We start from the raw sequence: 17403 nt of genomic DNA on the forward strand, positions 1-17403 counted from the left end.
AACTACTAAGCGTCAAGTCCACCCAAAATAGAGTTTCTATCCACTGCCGACTAGTTTTCTCAAGATACCTGCGTGACAGCGACATGTTAAGCATGTTAGGAGAGACAATATGGAATAACCTCGGGAGTCCAGAGGTTTATAGGGATACATCGGGCCGATGGATGAGCGTGCTTATGCGACCCGTAAGCCTTTGTGTCGTCAGCTTGCCCAGGAAACATGGTTTGTAGAGGTACACATCAAATACACGCAGAATATAGCGCTGGAGTGTCGTGACAGCTTCCACGTGATGCACCGGAGAACCAATTAATACCAGCAAGACGTGGACAGAGTGGAAATGACGAACTGGTTGGAAACTGAAAAAGCCCCTTGACTCTCTAGACAATGGAAACTCCGTGGCAATGAAACCGACCCATAATCTACTATGATGCTAAACATACACTTTTGAGCAGCGGGGCGACTATAACGCGCTCGCACAAACTCATGAATGGGTTTGCTTTACACAAAATCATCCATACTATACTCAGACAACCCATCACTTCTCTTTTCCTTCTGCTTCCCTGACTTCTTGGCGTCAACACTCTCACGAGTGCGCTTTATTAAGCTGCGACACACCAGAGCCTTGGGTAGCTGAGACTGTCGGGTTTCCTACTCATCATCGACGAGTCGCTTCGCCTCAAAGGCCTTTTTGGCAGCTTTTTGAAGGCTCTCGAAATCGCCACTGGTCTCACACATGGACTTGAAGATTCCATCTGATTTCTTCAAGAGCTCCCACGGGTGTGCAAACTCCTTGACCTCGCCGTGATCTAAAACAAGAACCTTGTCATAGTCTACAATGGTTGCGAGTCGATGAGCAATGGTTATCGTGGTACCCTTCAGATCACGAATGGTGGCTTGGATTTGAGAATCCGTGGCATAGTCGATCGAGGCCGTTGCTTCGTCCATGATTAGAACCTTGGGTTGCTTGAGCATGGCACGAGCAAGGCAGAGCAGCTGTCGCTGTCCTTGCGACAGGTTCGACCCCGACTCAGCGACTGGCGAAGACAAATCCAAGAAGATGTTCTTGTTAGTTGCAGTTGGCGTCGAAACTCCACCAGCTTGTACTTCAGCATCACTGGGCAATGTTCGCCGTGTGGCTGTTGGGGTGACTGGCGTCACAGGGTTCTCATCCGGCCCAATCAACTGTACTCTGCGTAGCGCCGTGAAGATGTCTTCGTCCGTGTATATATCGAAAGGATCAAGATTCGTTCGAAGAGTTCCGGTGAAGAGGGTTGGATCTTGGGGCACAATGGTAATGGCCTCTCGAAGATCCCTGAGCCCGATCTGCCCAATATCGACATCATCGATCAAGATTTTGCCCTTCTCAGCCTCTAAAGCACGGAAGAGGGCAAGGGCTAGGGAACTCTTGCCAGCACCGGTTCGGCCAACGATACCGACCTTCTCGTATGGTTTGATCTTAAAAGTCAGGTCGCGAAGAACAGGGTCCAAGTCCTCTCGATATCTTGTGGAGTATCCGATGAATTCGACGGAACCCTGTGCCGGCCAACTCTTCGCAGGGCGATTCTTCTCATTGATAGGCTCCGCTTCCTGCTCAATGTCGAGGTATTCCTTGACGCGCTCGACCGAGTTCATATTCTGTTCGTTCATGGCATACAGTCGGACAAGCCAAAGAATATTGTCAGAGAAACCAATGGCATAGCTGAGTGAGAGACCGGCAGAGCCAGCATCAAGATGTCCGATACTGAAGATGACAAATACACCAGCGAAAAAAGCCACAAGATCGCCCAAGCAGTCAGTTCGGAACGCAAGCCATCTGTTAGCGGCCCAGAGATAGATGAACGGACGCGATTGGGTATTGATCTTGGTTAGATTCTCGCGGATAAAACGTCTCTCGTCACCATAAGCACGAATGGTGGTAACGCCAGACAGTGTTTCGCCAAATTGCTGGAAGAGGGGGCTGCGGTGGACTGACTCGAGTCGTTTGAGATCTCTCGATGCACGAAGGTAGAACATGCCGACCAGAATGTAAAGCCCAGTGATGAAAACGCCGGCAATCAAGAATCCCGGTGTGATGGCGGCAATCAGAACAACAGTGACCACAATCGCCAGTGCGCAGCTCATAACACCAATGGCAACTGGTGCAACTTCTTGATCAATGGCCTCTAAATCCTTGCTGAATCGGTTCATTAGCTGACCGAGAGGGGTGACGTCAAAGAACTTGAACTTCGCTCTCGCGACAGAACCCATAAGCCTCTTATGCAGATCCTTGGAGGCCGTGAGGGAGCCAAAGAACAGCCACAGGTCTCTTACCAACGCAAAGAATGCGCCAGCAATTCCTATTACCGCAAGGATGAAGAGGTAGTAGTCCACGTTGACTTCCTTGGGAGCGCTGGCCGCAGAATACTCCGCAGGGCTGAAAATCTGCTGATCCTTCACATAAGTGGCAATGGATGCGAAGTAGGTTGGGGAGATGGTTGAGCTGATGGGAGTCTGGGAGAATGTGCTGAACTGAATCTTGGAAACAGACTGGTCGTCGATTGTGTACTGGTTGGCCCATTCTCTAATCCAAAGGTTTGAGGCGACACTGGAGAGCTGCTGGCCTGCAAATACCACAACCACAATGACCCAGAACCACCACTTGCCCATAGCACTGAGGTACAGCTTGACAACAGACCATTTGACGGCACCTGTGGCTTTGGTCTCTTCCATTGCATCAGCCTTCTTCTTCTCCTTCTTCTGATCCTTGGGTTTGCCATTGATCGTCTCGCTGCCTCCATTATCCACAAGGGTTTCATCGCTTTCCTCGCCAACACTAGAAGGGACACGAGATGGTATAGTAGATACATGGTGAGCTGACGAGGGCCGTGACTTATTTTGAAGTTCCTCGCCCAAGGCACCACTTCCAATTACCTCCAATGACGAGCCTTGAGCGGAGACGCGACCGTTGTCGAGGACCACAACGTACTCGGATGATGGAGCACAAAGCGTAACGTTGTGGGTCACGAGTATGCAAGTGCGGTCCTTCATCAAAGGACCTTGCATGCAGTTGTCGAAAATCCACTGTGCAGTATGCGAATCAACAGCGCTCAGACAATCATCCAAGAGAAGATGCTTGGAGTTGGAGTAGACGGCGCGAGCGAGAGAGATACGCTGCTTTTGGCCTCCGGATAACGTGATGCCCTTTTCACCAACAAGCGTCTCATCGCCGTTGTCCAGAATCTCCAAATCCCGCTCGAGTGCACAGGCAATGATGACGTCCCGGTATCGCTTCTCGTCATATTGCGCAGAGAACAGAATATTCTCTTTGATGTTTGCGTTTACCAACCAAGCGCTCTGGGCCACGTACGCGCAAGTCTCGGCGAGGCCAGTCTCAGGATCGGCGCGGACATCCTCTCTGCTTCGACCACCGGGAAGGTAGACTTTGCCTTTTTGCATAGACATCTCGCCGAGCAATGCCATGAGCAATGAAGTCTTTCCAGATCCAGTAGGGCCTGCAATTACATTGAGTTTGCCAATTTTGAAGTCGCAGTTGAGGTCCAGCAAGCGGAAAGCCACAGATCCATCCTCAGCAACAGCATCCTTGTTGCCCCAGATGAACGTAGCATCGCGGAAGCCGATTGCCTTCTTGCCGCTCTCATCAACGTTGTCTGGGCCCAGGAGCTTATACTTTTCAGTCTCCTCTTCATTCAAAAAATCTTCAACACGATCAATTGAAACCTTTGCCTCCTGAACATGGGCTAGCATGTCACCAAGCTGGTCTAGCGGTACGCGAAGAAGCATGAACAAGGAAATAGCAGTGAAGGCAATGGAAGGATACAAGGGCTTTTTCTCAATCTTGGTGTAGACGAGGAACGAGAAGAAGGTAATTAAAACAGGCACGGTGTTCCAAATAGCAACAGCAAGTGCCCATATCATGTAACGGGATTGCAAAGCCTTGAGCTCAGCACTCCTCTTATCGTTAACAGTCTCACTAAATCGCTGCTCCCACGCAAAATACTTGATGATGCGGATGTTTGTGAGCACTTCGTTTGTGGTGTGGATGCGCTTGTCGGTCGCTGCCATGATTTTCTTCTGGGTGACATGGAAACCTTTGGCAAGGAGAATATTGACTGGAAGGAGGAAGAGCATGACAACGAGACCTGGAATGGCGCTTAGGCCCATCACTTGCCAGAGAAGTCCAATGGCAACGATAAGCTGAGAAGGGGCATGTGCGAAAAGGAAGTGAAGATACGACGTAACCTCGCTGATCTTGAAACTGTCGACGGACATGAGGTTGATGATGGTGCCGAGGTTCGCTTGCTCGTCGGCTGATTTCGCTGGGTCATTATCGGTATCCTTGGGCGTATTTCCACCATCCGTATTCTTCGTGTCCTTCTTCTTGCCAAGACCGACCCATTTCTTCAGCTTTTGAAGTCTCGTCTCCTTGACATTCTTGGAGTCTCCGGGTGCAGCCTTCTCCGCACTGGCTGCTTTGCGGCGCAGTGCCTTGGCGTAGATTTCTCCAATTATGATGGCTCTGATCTTGATGCAGATCTTACGTCCAATCCATAGCGCCTGTCCATCTGCCACAGATCTGATAATGTCCGCGACGGGCAGGAGGATAACATAAAGCCAAAGGACGTTAATCGGCGCGTCATCGGGATGCTCGACGTATTGCAAAATAGCTTTTAACAGCAACGTTGGTATAAAGGTCAGTACTCCAGACACAACGGCCCAAATAGCTTGTACGGCTAGGGGGCCTTTGAAATATTTGGCCAGGTGTAATGCGAGACTCGTCGTCTTCTTGATTTGGCGGTAATCTGACAAAATACTGGCAGCCTTGTCCTTTGGCAACAGATTCCAGACCATTCCAATCTCGTATGTCTTCTTATATCCTTTCCATAGGATATCGTCGACCCAGCCAAAAGTCAGCAACGAGAAGACTGAAGCCAAAGGTTCACGCGATGGCTCGATTTCGCCCTCCCACTCCAACAAGACGGTCTTGTTGCCCTTCCTAGTGGTCATAGCCATGCCAAACAGCAGGGTCGTCAAAGCAAAATCGGCAATGGTGAGGATTTGAGCCAGCTGGGAGCTGGGATGGATAAGAACGGAACGGAAGAGAATGAGGCTGAAGGTCCACTGGCAGGCGTAGATGGTGGCCGTGTGGTTCCAAACGTGCGGTACGCGCCATTTCGTGTGCTCGAGGAAGAGGCGCAAGGTAGCAAGCGACAGCACGTAGACCCAGGTCACGACACCCACGAGGGCAGAAATCTGACCCCGTCCAAGGTAAGCGTGCGCGACCAAAGCGTAGATGTTGATAGCCAGCAGTCCGACTATAGCCAGCTCTTCGATGACAACAGAAATCTGCTGGCCAGGCGGTGTGTCGGCTTGGACGATAGAGCCTCTTGTCGTGGTCTTGACCAGGGCGAGCCTGCCGCCGCCATTCTGAGCGATTGAGAGACCTTCCTCATCGTCGTCTGTACTTAGACTGTCCTCCTCTTCAGGCGGTAGCTCGGTATGATCTAGATGTTGTGGTATTTGGTTGTAGTTGCTGGCGCGGCTTCTCTTGACTCTTCGCAGAATACTTTGTACGACAAGGTTTACCAGGGAAAGACCTATTATAACTGCAGGGAAGAGAATCTTGAGGTAGCTGGGGGTTGAGAAGGAACAAGTTAGCATGTACGTCTGTCTGCGTGGTGAAGGCGAAGGTGAAGGCGAAGGTGAAGAGTGTACTGTTTGTTGGTGCAGATAGTGTACACGGCGTATGATATCATGACTTACTCGGATTGAAAGCACACGGTAAAGTCGTCAATTCGCCATATTGGCCATCCACACGACCCTAATCCCTCTCCTGTCATTGTCGCGGCTCTGCTCTCATGCACGACGTTGGTGTCGATCGGAACTATGAGACAAAGAAACGGCAACGGCTGGACGGTGGGCAGGCAGCGGGTGAGGTCCAAGAACAGTCAAAACTCAGATTGGAGAGACGAGACAGGCCCTTTGATCAATGGTGTCAACGAGGTGGGGAGAAATAACGAGAACAGTCATAGCTCTAACCTAACTTACTGTAGCCTTGCACGCAAACGACCTTGCAAACGACCGTGCAAAAGACCTTTGCCCGCTGTGTTTGTGCTAAAGCTAAGCCTGTGCGAGCCTGTGAGGTCTCTTCCAGTGCCCGGTGGGGTCGCTAGCTGCTACCTAGAGGACGTCCACTTGGTGTATTCCGCAACACGAAATAATTTCAAAGCTTCAGTGCCGAGGCTGTAGAACGTAGAACGTAGAAGTAGAACGTAGACGCAGACACAGCCGTAGCTCGCTACTCAGTCGGGCAAGCGATCTCTCGCGACTGCAAAGTCGGCGGTAGGATATGGAACGAACAAGCAAAAAGTAAGCATGCCGGTAAATGTTCGAGTTTCTGCGATTGCGCGGCCCTTTGTATCTTATGTCGCAATTCGTTTTCGGTTCGGTTGCCCTCCAGCACAGAATTGTGAAGTACTTTGCGGGGCCTCGTGCAGCTGGCGGGGAATTCCTGCTTGGTGCCTGCTCCGTACGGAGTCCATGCAGCAGGTGCAGCACAAGTAAAATTCGTGCGCTAGAGCAGGCGCTAACAAGGTACGCTGACCCAGGACACTGGCATCAATTCGCTGCCTGTGCTTCATCAGAAGCGGTGGAGCACCATACCGGATCCGTATATATACTCGTACTGCAGCAGTGTCTATGAGTGCGTGCTTCCCTACAGGTTGTGCTTCCCGTCAAAATATGAGCTCGTGCCATGGTTCCCAAATGCCATTGTAAGCAGCTATGGTTACCTAGACTCCCATGTAGGCTCATAGCTAGGAAATGAAGGACGCGCCAAGCAGTGGGAAACAACAGTAGTGACAGCAGCCTTTTCCCTTTTTTTTCCTGGCCAATTTTGTTTTGACCTTGTGAACTGACATCATCTCCAAACTCAAGCAATCTGGAGCTACCCCACCCATAAGCTCAAACCTAACAACGGTTGACCTTGCCGAATGGGTTTGATTCCAGCGCATTTTTCCACTGCCGGTATGTACGGGTCCCTGCTGTAATAACAATAATAGGTCTTCTTCAATTGATAAAATCTTAAATCTTCAGGTACCTACTCCCGCTGCCTCCTCCCGCTGCCTCCTCCCGGTCATGGTTGAAGCTTTCTTATTTTGCCGAGACTAACTAGTGAGTGACACATGACCATTTTCGTCCGCTTCGTTTTCATTTTATTTGTTTACCATTTATATCCTCCTTGCCAGATGGGCAGCGAGCACACGGATGGACCCAATCCCTCCATTAGAATCAATCATACGGTCTAGTTCATAATGTACGTACAATGTATAGCACGGTAACGGCTTCCGAACCCTAGGAGGCCCGAGATCGAGTAGCGGCTCCATATGACTCCTCTGCTGGCCCCGACCGTTTTTACACCTGCCTCATCGAGAGCGCCGGCTTCAGGTAGCGATTGATCGAATACAATAATAATGAATCAGATCTTACCGCTGAGTCACCGGCATGGACAGACGTTACTTGTGTGGCCACGATTCGGTCCAAGCGAGATCCGTCTGACATACCGCAAAGTACCACACATTGGTCCGTCAGCGCTTCAGATTGGTCCAAAGCAACATATCGGTCAATCACAAACCATGCTCGCAAAATGTCCCTGCAAAAGTTCGAGATTGGCGTATCACGCCATGCATCCTCAAGATGCAGCTAGCCCGGTCACCGCTTCCGGTGCCACAAGTCTACGTCTTTCTACTTAGTAGAGCTTATTCACGATATTTGCGGGGTTGGTGGTTGGTGGTTGGTGGTTCTCGAGTTTCACTGGAGCGTTGTATGCGAGTTGATTCACATGCAGAGATAAGAACAATCTCATGTACAATATGTGGAAAATGCTGCGAGCTCCGATACAATAGGCAGAACACATCAGGCACAAACACCTAACTGGTAAACATCACGACTGGGCTTTGCACTGCCAGAGCCTTTCATGTCATTGTCACTAAAGGCCAAACCTAGAGCAGAACCGTTCGCCACAGGTTTAACGGCAATTTAACTCAGTAGGCCAACCATTTCATGATCGCGTGAGGCTAGTAGATCGGTCTGGCAATTCCCCGATACACGCGGCCCGTACGTATCAGTTTCGGGGGCTGAACATGTAATTAAAGCACCTCAGATGGTTGCCACCAAAAGCTCCGCCCCGGATCTAGAGTTCGTTGGCTTTTATTGCACTGTGAAGCGCGAGAAATCATTGCGCGGCTTTGCCTTAGCCGCGCAAGGTGTGCATGACTAATGATTCAAGGAGCTCATATCCGCTACTTGTATGTTACAGGGAAATCCCAACCGATGATCCCTTCACACGAGGCAATCGTCATTTCCGAACTCGGCTAGGAGCAGTCAATCAAACACAACACACTCTGACAAGACTACGAGCCCTCCTCAGTGCGGTCCAATCTCTTTTAATCGTTCCTCCATCTGCTCTCTAGGACTTTTGAGGCTGACATGAGGGAATCGGTCATCTCTTTGCCAGGGTAGGAAGTCGCTACCTTCTACAAGCCATTGCAAAACAGCTTTCTGCAGCCTATCAACGATTTCTGAGTACCGGGCTTCCTCTGCAAGATTGTGAATCTCTTCTGGGTCTTGGCGTCTTTGGTAGAGTTCCGGCGGCTCATAGAGGCGGTACACAAATGTCCAGTGCTCGTCTCGGATGGAAATCGCCTTTCCTACAAGAGTTGTGTCCTCGTGCTGCAGACCTGCCTTGATGTCGTACGGATACGGTGCTTGCTCTAATAAAGGCTCCTCCGAGGTTAGGAATCCACCTTCAGAAAAAGCGTATTGCTTATGCTCTTTACTATTACCAAGTAGTAACGGCACCCAAGAAAGACCGTTGTGGGGGAAGTGCTCGCCAATGCCTGAAATCTCGAACATTGTCGGGATCAAGTCTACCATCTCAGTCATAGCAGTGATGGTCTGGTTCTCATCGAGTCCAGCCCCGCCTACAATGAGTGGCTCATGAACTAGGGTTTCTGAGAGCCCGGATGGCCACTTCTCGATGAGACCATGGTCGCCAAGGTACTCGCCGTGGTCCGTGAAGAACATTGTGACCGTATCCTTCCACAAGTCAAGCTCATCGACGAGTTGTATGATTCGTCCAAATTGGTCGTCCAACCGCGAGATCATGCCGTAGTATGTAGCTTTGACCTCTCTCCAAATCTCATCCGTTGCCCGCCCTGTACCGTACCGCTCACGCATAACACTCATGTAACGCGGCTCGTAACCTGTCTTCTCCCTTGGATGTGACGGGTTGGATACACCGGCGCGATCGTACATGGAAAAATACGGTTCTTCCACTTGAAACGGACAATGCGGGAAAAGCAGTGGCATGAACAACACCCAAGGCTTGTCTTGCGGTGGGCACTTCAACCACGTCAGTGCCGAGCGCACCACCGCGTCATCGTAATCCATGGCCTCGCTAGCATTTCGAAGCCCCTTGTAGAACAGCCTTCCCCATACATCATCCCTGTCCTCAGCCTTCTGGCCGCCCATGAACTTGGGCACGAACTCCGGCGTCTCAAGGAACCCGTACTCGTCCACGCTAAGCTCCGTGACGGTGGGCGCAAAGGTGTCGCCCCGCGGTGCCAGACACGCGACGTGGTACCCGTTCTCCTTCAGACTGCGGAACAGGTTGGGCTCCCACGGCTTGATCAGATTCTCCAGGCTGCGGTGCCCGCTCACGTGCGGGTACGTGCCTGTGAACATGCTGCATCGCGACTGCGAACACACGGATGCCTGCGTGAAACAGTTGGTGAACAGCGTTCCTCGGCGCCGGAATGCGTCGATGTTGGGCGTCTTGATGCAGGATTTGCCGTCTGTGGTGCAGCTGAGCGAGTCGTACCGCAGCTGGTCTGGCATGAAGATTATATAGTTAGGACGGCTGCCTCCGTTCTTGGATTTGACTTGAAGCGGCTGAGGCTTTGGCGCTTGTTTGTATGGCTCAGGCATTTTGACTAATACGTGAGATTTGGCTCCGGATAGAAGGTTTGGTCAACGAAGACCTCGAGATGATCCAATGGGGTGGAGAGATCTAATTAGTAGAGATACGAACGCATTTAATCACCCGGCATTGTTTCTATCGATATCACGCCATAGATGACTAGACTCTACACAGGCACGAGGCTTGATATGTGAGGGCAGGTCCGGCTCGGCCACCGGTTCGGTGTGGTCTAGATGAGGAACTTCCGGATCTCGCCCCCCGCACCGACCCGTAGCTTACTCCATGCACGGTAGCCCTCTAGGACATTAACCACGCCACTCATCACATTTTCACTGTCCGGAAGCCAATACAACGACCAATATTAGGCATTTCTTGACAGGATTTGAATCTCCATTTGCTGTGATCCCTGCGATCTAGTTAAAGCACGCAAGTTATTAGCAGGATGGCGTGTGAAGCCTAACACGAATGCTCCCATTGCCGACTTACACCATACCGCTGTAGAAAATGGCACCCAGAAGCTATATATCGAGGCTCCCGGCTATCTCGATATGCTTCACTTGATACAGATATAACCTGCAAAATATACTGATCATTGCCACGATGGCACCCTCATTGTTTGACAAGTTTCGATATTTCAACCGCAATCTAGCTCTGGCGGTGACGCTGGTAGCCGTCTCGACGTTCAACTATGGCTTTGATAACCAAGCATTCGCCACCACTCAGTCTATGGAACCGTTCATCAGACAGTTTGGTGTCTACAATGAGACTAGTAGAGCTTACGAATTGGAAGCATATTGGCTATCTCTTTTCAGTAGCTTAAACTACATTGGATTTGCATTTGGTTTGTTTCATCTCCAAATAGTGAGTAATCTTTTCTAATCAGGAACAGGCGTTGTCATCGGAAGTATGGTCTCGGCTCGATGGGGTCGTCGCTGGTGTATGTTCTCCATGAGCTGCTATGCCCTGGTGACTGCTACTATTGCTGTCACGTCCCAGACGAGGGAGCAGATCATGGCAGCACGTATTCTAAACTACATTTATGTGGGCATGGAACTTTCAGTAATTCCTACATTTCAATCAGAACTTGGTGAGTTTTTCATTGTCCTTTTAGATTACATGACCTTTAGGCGTCTGACGAGATCTAATTCGTATACATATACAGTTCCTGCAGCCGCTCGTGGGTTCATCGTCGGATCGTACCAATTCAGTCTCCTCGTCGGTGGACTGGTGATCAACTCTGTCTGTTACGGGACCGCCCGCCGCTTCGCAGACAACCGGGCCTGGAGGATCCCTATCGGCTTGTTCTACATCGTTCCAACCATCGTCGGCAGTTTAGTACTGTTCATTCCCGAGTCTCCTCGCTGGCTGCTCCGAAAGAACCGGATTGACGAGGCCAAAGCCAGCTTGCGCAAGCTTCGCGAGAGTGCATTTACCCAGGACGAAATCGAATCCGAGTTTGCCGAGCTTCGTTTGGCTCTTGAACAAGAACAAGAGCAAGGAAGATTCCGCGAGCTATTCGACAAGCACAATATCAAGCGTACACTGATCGTTATTGGCGTTAATTTCTTTCAGCAAGCTACTGGCCAGGCTTTTGCTTCACAATATGGTGCTATTTATGTCAGATCGTTAGGGACGATTAATCCTCAACTGTTTAGTCTGATTAATTCCTGCATCAGTCTTGTTCCAATGACAGCAACGCTTTTCCTTACAGATCGTATTGGAAGACGGTAAGTGCTGTACTCTACTCGGGATCTCTACTAAATTTAACTAAGCCTTTCTGTTTGCGATCAGGTCACTCCTCATGCTATCTTCTGTTGCAATGCTTGGCTGCTTGTTCGCAATGGGCGGCTTGGGTGTGCAGTCGCCAGTTTCTACTGAGCGAAAACGGGGCATCGTAGGTATGCTGTCACTCTTCGGAGTCAGCTTTGCGACTGGGTGGGGTCCTTTGACGTATGTCGTCGCCACTGAAGTATCAGCGCTGCGACTGCGTGATCAGACTGCTCGACTAGGATTTGGTGTCAATGTTGTTATCAAGTAGGTCCCCCCCCCCCCCCCCCCTTTTCACCCAAAACTCGCACGTTAGATCTGGCGCATACTGACCGCTTTTATAGTTTCGCGGTCAATTTCATGATACCTTACCTCATTTCTGATTCGTATGTCGGACTTGGCAGCAAAGTTGGTTTCATCTTTGGGTGCATGGCTGTTTTATCATTCATCTTCACGTATTACGCGGTTCCGGAATGTAAAGGCAAGAGCTTGGAACAAATTGACCTGATGCTTAAGAACGGCGTAAGGCTTCGCGATTTTGGAAAGACGGGTACGACATCGATGATGCATACAGAGACCCATTTTGTGAGCGACAAGGCACGGGTACATGCGGACGATCAGGAAAGTTGATGGTGTAGACACTAGCAACCAACGCAACTGGATTGTCCAAGTACAAGCAATGAATCAAATAGAGATTAGTACATTGAGTTGACAAAGGAGACAACTATTATCCTACAACTAGTTCAGGTGTCCACCGCAGTTCAGTCTCGTGAAATGATGCCATAAGTGACTCCACCTCTGCACCATGTATGCATTACTCCAGAAAATGGCGAGATCCGCACCGAGCCGGTCTTCAACACCTCTTTGAATTTCTTGAGTCTATTTCACTTGTTCGACGGCCTTAATACCTGCACGCACGGTATTGTGTACATAACTGTGAAATTTACTGCCAACTCAATGGGTCCTTCAGCGAAACTGAACCAAAGATGGCAACGAAAGGTTAGTTCTTTTGAAGGCGCTGGTGTAAATTATATCATGGTGGAGTGGGCGGCAGAAAGGCGAAGAGGACTAACGGATACCTCTAGAATTGGCATCTTGCAAACAATGCCGCAGGAGAAAAGTCAAGTGCGACAGGACTGGCCACTGCTGTGGGGCCTGTTCTCGCTTGCGCTTGAACTGCTCCTTCGGCAACAACAAGTTGACATCCGTCGACGACCGCGAGCCAGCGTCACATGTGACGGAGGCCGGTATCAAAAGACTACGCGCTCGAAATGCTTGTCAGCAGTGCAGATCGCAGAAAGCAAGGTGCTCGGGCACTGGTCCTTGCGAGAGGTGCCAAGCACGCGGCGAGAATTGCGAATTGATTACAGAAAATCCATTAAGCAGCGGCCAACAGCCATGCACAATTAACAATCATAATAGTGCTTCTCTTGAAATAACGTATAGTGCGGGTGTTGCGGATGTCAATGTCCTTTTGCTTGATAGAAGTGCCGTAAAGCAATATATCGAAGCCTACTTTGACAATATCGACCCAATAAGTTGTGTTTTTTTGCACAGAGCAAAAGTGCTTTCGGACTGGAGTCGTGGAAAGATCTACGACGATTTGACAGTCTTGATATGTGCTCTCGGACTTTTACACAACGGTCATTCGCAGCAGCATCGCGATGTGTCTCGGTGTTGGGTAAGGGCAGTTCAGTCAAGAATAATGGCTCATGTTGAAAGACAAACGCTTGACCAACTCCAAAATATAGTTCTCTTGGTACAATATCACTTCCTGATATCTAATATTCCAGAGACTTGGAATTTGATCTCCCTAGCAGCACGACTGGCGTTCACTTTAAGACTCAACTATGAGCATCATGGAATTGAACCGGCCAAGCAAGAAAGCCAGAGACGATTGCTGTGGGCTATCTATCAGCTCGACCGCATGTTGTCAGGCGGCGTGGAGGATCTTGCTGTATGTCCCGTGGAGCGAATGCATATCCGTCTTCCGTGCGACGACCACAGTTTTCATCGCGACATTCCGTCACGCGCACCGCGCTTGAACGACTATGAACATAGCGACGCGTTAAGCGTTGGTATCCTGGCATACCATATTCGACTGAATGCAACCAGAGACCGCATCCTTAGGTAAGTTGAAGATTGTTTCTCCACCGTGTTGAACCAAGCAGCTCAAGCCGTCTCTAGATATACCAAGAGGATACGACGTGAGGGCAGCGCCCCCTCATTAACAAAACCCACTCTTCAAGTTCTCGAGCAGGAGCTAAAGACGTTCTTAGAGCATCTGCCAGATGACTTAAAGTTGACCTCTGACCAATTGCTCTTAATGTCACATACGAAGGATGCGCAAGCCTACAACATGCTACATATCCATTGGCTTCAGTGTCATTGCGATCTTTACCGCTTTCTCATTCCAGGAATTCGTGAGTCTGTGGACAGTCATGCTTTTAGGAACACGCCAACCGAATACGTCGACTACTGCCAGAAAGCTTGTTTAGAAAGTGCTCTCCGCTTGTGTGATCTGTGGACTGCAATCGCCCAGCTCGAGTTTCAGAAGCCAGTCAACGATGTATTTTTTGCCATTAGTATCTACCAGGTTACTCAAATAATAAATCACCTCTGTCAACTTCTGCCACAAAATGGACCGCACTGCCTGCAAAACGTCAAAGCTAGTCTCTATGGAGCCTTGGATCTGGCAAAACCCCTCCGCAAGATGTATCCCCGCGTCGAGAGTTGCTTGAAAGACATTGGGCATTTACTTCAAGTCCTCGGCCAAAATGCAGGAGATATGCAAAAGCCGACAAACCGTGGGCCACAACCAAATCTACACCATCTGCCCTCGCTACACAGCTTGATACCCGAATATTCTGAGCAGAACGGGGTTGTCATAGACCTACCGGCTTTAGGTATAAGTCCTCGAACAGTCGCTGCCCCGGAACCTTTACAAGCTATGTCAACTCAACCCCCTCACACGCTTCCAGTGATTCCTCAGCTTAGCGACCATATTGTTCGACCGTACCTGCAAAGTGGAGAATGCGATTCTTTGAACTTTGTCGAGCAAACCGAGTTTGAACCTGCAAATATCTTTGACATGCAGTTCAACGGTTACTATGATCCGGTACAAAATGATCTCATCTCTGCATTCGTGGTCTGAATGGGTGCGTGTACACTCATTAGCGAAGTGGTATATTCTGCCAATGCATTTTGCAGCAAGAGGCATTATCTGCGCAGGGACGGAGATCCTCCGCTTTCTCTTGGTGGTATCAATACGACTGCCTGATAATCTTGGATCCAGGCAACCCGAAGCCATGAACTACTATTTGTGACCAGCAAGTAGGAATACCATGTGTTCAGAGCATTCCACTAATGTCTACTGGTATTTCCATGGCTGATCACATGGCAAAAAGAAGAGTTTCCCCAAGAGTAATGTTTTGACGTCGTGATAAGCACACTACCTTTACTAAGGTTCTTCCTAATGAGTTGTGACATGTTACGATCGGGCAGTCACAGGACCGCATATTCACTTAGAGGACTATAGATGGGTATTACACAACTCTAACTATGAAGGGAAGGAGATGTGTCATTTACATCAAAATTTGCTGGCGTTAGGTTTATACTTCGAGTCTTCCTTTTAAACCTGCTATCTTGAGCCTCACAGCTTGGTGACCCGGAGGCGATATGACCTATAGAACTAACACCACCTTCCTGGGGAGGGTTTGCCATAGACTGATGAAATCCTTGAACCCCCAACGACATCGGTCAGTCAGGTGTCACTCGGAATGTATGCTATATAGTAAACGTAAAAGAATTACACAATTGCCATGTTTGCGAAGTCGAATGACGCTATTGACCAAAGCGTCGAGTAGGAGTTTTGCATTCGGCGTCATGCAGCACGATAGAAATGGGCACTCCAACCCTAGAGCGCAGTCCATATGATCACAATGCCTCGAATCCTGCATCGCGAGTCCTTGTCACTCCCAACAACACGGGTTTTTTTTCTGCCTCGTTGTTCTCTGACCCTGGACCTGATACCAAGCGTCCCATCACCAAAATGAGGGTCACGTGCATGACAGGCCTCAGGACCGTGATTTTTGAGGATCTCACTTGAGTAGTCGGTCCCTTGCGACCAGGGGAATCTCAAAAATTTGTGACACAAACCGTACGTTCATGTGGCTACTGCCGAAGCAACCAATGCTGCAAAACCGGAACTAACATGCGACAAACTCGCTGATGGAAACTCTATGCTACCGACTACCATCAAAATAGATGTGCTATAGTCGTAAGTGAATCGCTGATGTAACCTGCCAAATAGCGCATATAAAAGTTCATGGATGCTATAGGTTAGCTGACTCCGCCTCGGCTTCCACTACTATAGCATGGAACAACATCGAAAACCACGGGATATCGGTAAGTACACCCCGCCAGGATTATAAATGTTAGATCGTTACAAGCCCCAACTCTTTCACCCACTGGTCCCATCCTCCCCCGGTAAGTACCTCCCCATACTAAATAGTATGACATGATACTTCTGGTCGGGGAGAGCTGGAAACTTCTAGTACGCTCGTGAATATTAACATTAAGACAAAATATTAACGGTACAATTTGTCCATACAGCCAGCCAGCACAGCCAGCCAGCCAGCCAGCCATATGGCTATACATCAATACAGCTATATCGTCGACCGGCTTTATTATGGATATCCAAGCCTTGGTAAACCAGTTACCATGCCATGAGAGCCCAGCTGCCAAACGGCACTACCGTCTGCAAAATACAACGTGAAAAAAAGCCTGTTACCGTACGACAGCCTCGCTCCTAAGAGCTACTTTGTAATTAGAGATGGCCGTATACGTACTCAACTATACCAGAGGATTTCTTACAAACGCTGGTACGGTCGATGCCCCATCAACTACGTGAAGTTTTCTGTACCGGAGGTGAACGTCTTAATTATTAAGTGTACCGTAGTAGCAATAGAATACATTACCAAAAGTAGTATAGCGTTGTACCTGCGCTAACATATATGATCCTGGCAGAGGTGTAGTTTAAATAAAAGGCCAGTAGGTCACTATGGTAGGAATAATACAGAATAAGATAGGGCAACAAGGGACCAATTGATGTCCAAGTTTATGCGGCTTTTGTGGATTCTTGTACCGAGAAGTTGCCTGCCAATGAAAATGCACATCGCTGCAGCAATACATCATAGTTGTCCGCGGCCATTGCGCAGACTCTCATGTAATGCTCATGGTATATGATCCTGTCCTGATGTGCGGTATCACAATGATCTGATACAGATTGTGGAACAATCCCTCGGATAGGAAACCTGCCTGCTGACTCGAAGGGCTTACCACGTCATCTCATGTCGTGAGAAAGCGGTCGCGGATGCGGACAAGCGGCATAGCACATCTACTAAGATTCTACAACAAGCGGAGGCGGCATAGCACATCTTCTAAGACTCTAAGACTTATTAAGACGCCGAAATCGAGATCAATAGTTCTACAATTGACAGACAACAGAGCGGGGCATTGCCATCTTGCGTTGGATTTGCAATATTTCACGCATCAAATCGCGAATGGGACCTGAGGAAGATTCGCCTCACAGTTCGTGTACCAAGCCTTGGCAAGAAATAGTTTCCTGTCCAATGCCCCAAGTAACCGATCTTGCATCGCAG

General features: G+C 49.4%; 4 protein-coding genes across 4 annotated transcripts; 2 read left to right on the top strand and 2 right to left on the bottom strand.

Moving 5' to 3' along the window:
- Positions 1-645: 645 nt before the first annotated feature.
- On the bottom strand, positions 646-5834 carry BKA67DRAFT_520040 (ABC transporter type 1, transmembrane domain-containing protein; the record flags this gene model as incomplete). Its single annotated transcript, XM_046098147.1, has 2 exons — positions 646-5626; positions 5758-5834. 2 exons carry the CDS (start codon positions 5832-5834, stop codon positions 646-648), a joined length of 5058 nt encoding a protein of 1685 aa, XP_045956837.1.
- Positions 5835-8150: 2316 nt separating this feature from the next.
- BKA67DRAFT_566893 (putative sulfatase) lies at positions 8151-10264 on the bottom strand. The gene has a single exon (XM_046102936.1). It carries the CDS (start codon positions 9979-9981, stop codon positions 8419-8421), a length of 1563 nt encoding a protein of 520 aa, XP_045956838.1. The 5' UTR covers positions 9982-10264; the 3' UTR covers positions 8151-8418.
- A 26-nt stretch (positions 10265-10290) lies between these two features.
- On the top strand, positions 10291-12462 carry BKA67DRAFT_566895 (general substrate transporter). The gene is made up of 5 exons (XM_046102937.1): positions 10291-10814; positions 10863-11060; positions 11136-11700; positions 11765-12007; positions 12085-12462. Exons 1-5 carry the CDS (start codon positions 10574-10576, stop codon positions 12368-12370), a joined length of 1533 nt encoding a protein of 510 aa, XP_045956839.1. The 5' UTR covers positions 10291-10573; the 3' UTR covers positions 12371-12462.
- Positions 12463-12607: 145 nt separating this feature from the next.
- Positions 12608-14894, top strand: BKA67DRAFT_677630 (uncharacterized protein; the record flags this gene model as incomplete). Its single annotated transcript, XM_046108828.1, has 3 exons — positions 12608-12739; positions 12826-13870; positions 13928-14894. The coding sequence occupies exons 1-3, from the start codon at positions 12727-12729 to the stop codon at positions 14892-14894; spliced, it is 2025 nt and encodes a 674-aa protein (XP_045956840.1). The 5' UTR covers positions 12608-12726.
- Positions 14895-17403: the final 2509 nt, after the last annotated feature.

This window comes from Truncatella angustata (assembly GCF_020726525.1).
Source record: "Truncatella angustata strain MPI-SDFR-AT-0073 chromosome Unknown BKA67scaffold_5, whole genome shotgun sequence".
In the NCBI taxonomy this organism is placed as follows: Eukaryota; Fungi; Ascomycota; class Sordariomycetes; order Amphisphaeriales; family Sporocadaceae; genus Truncatella; species Truncatella angustata.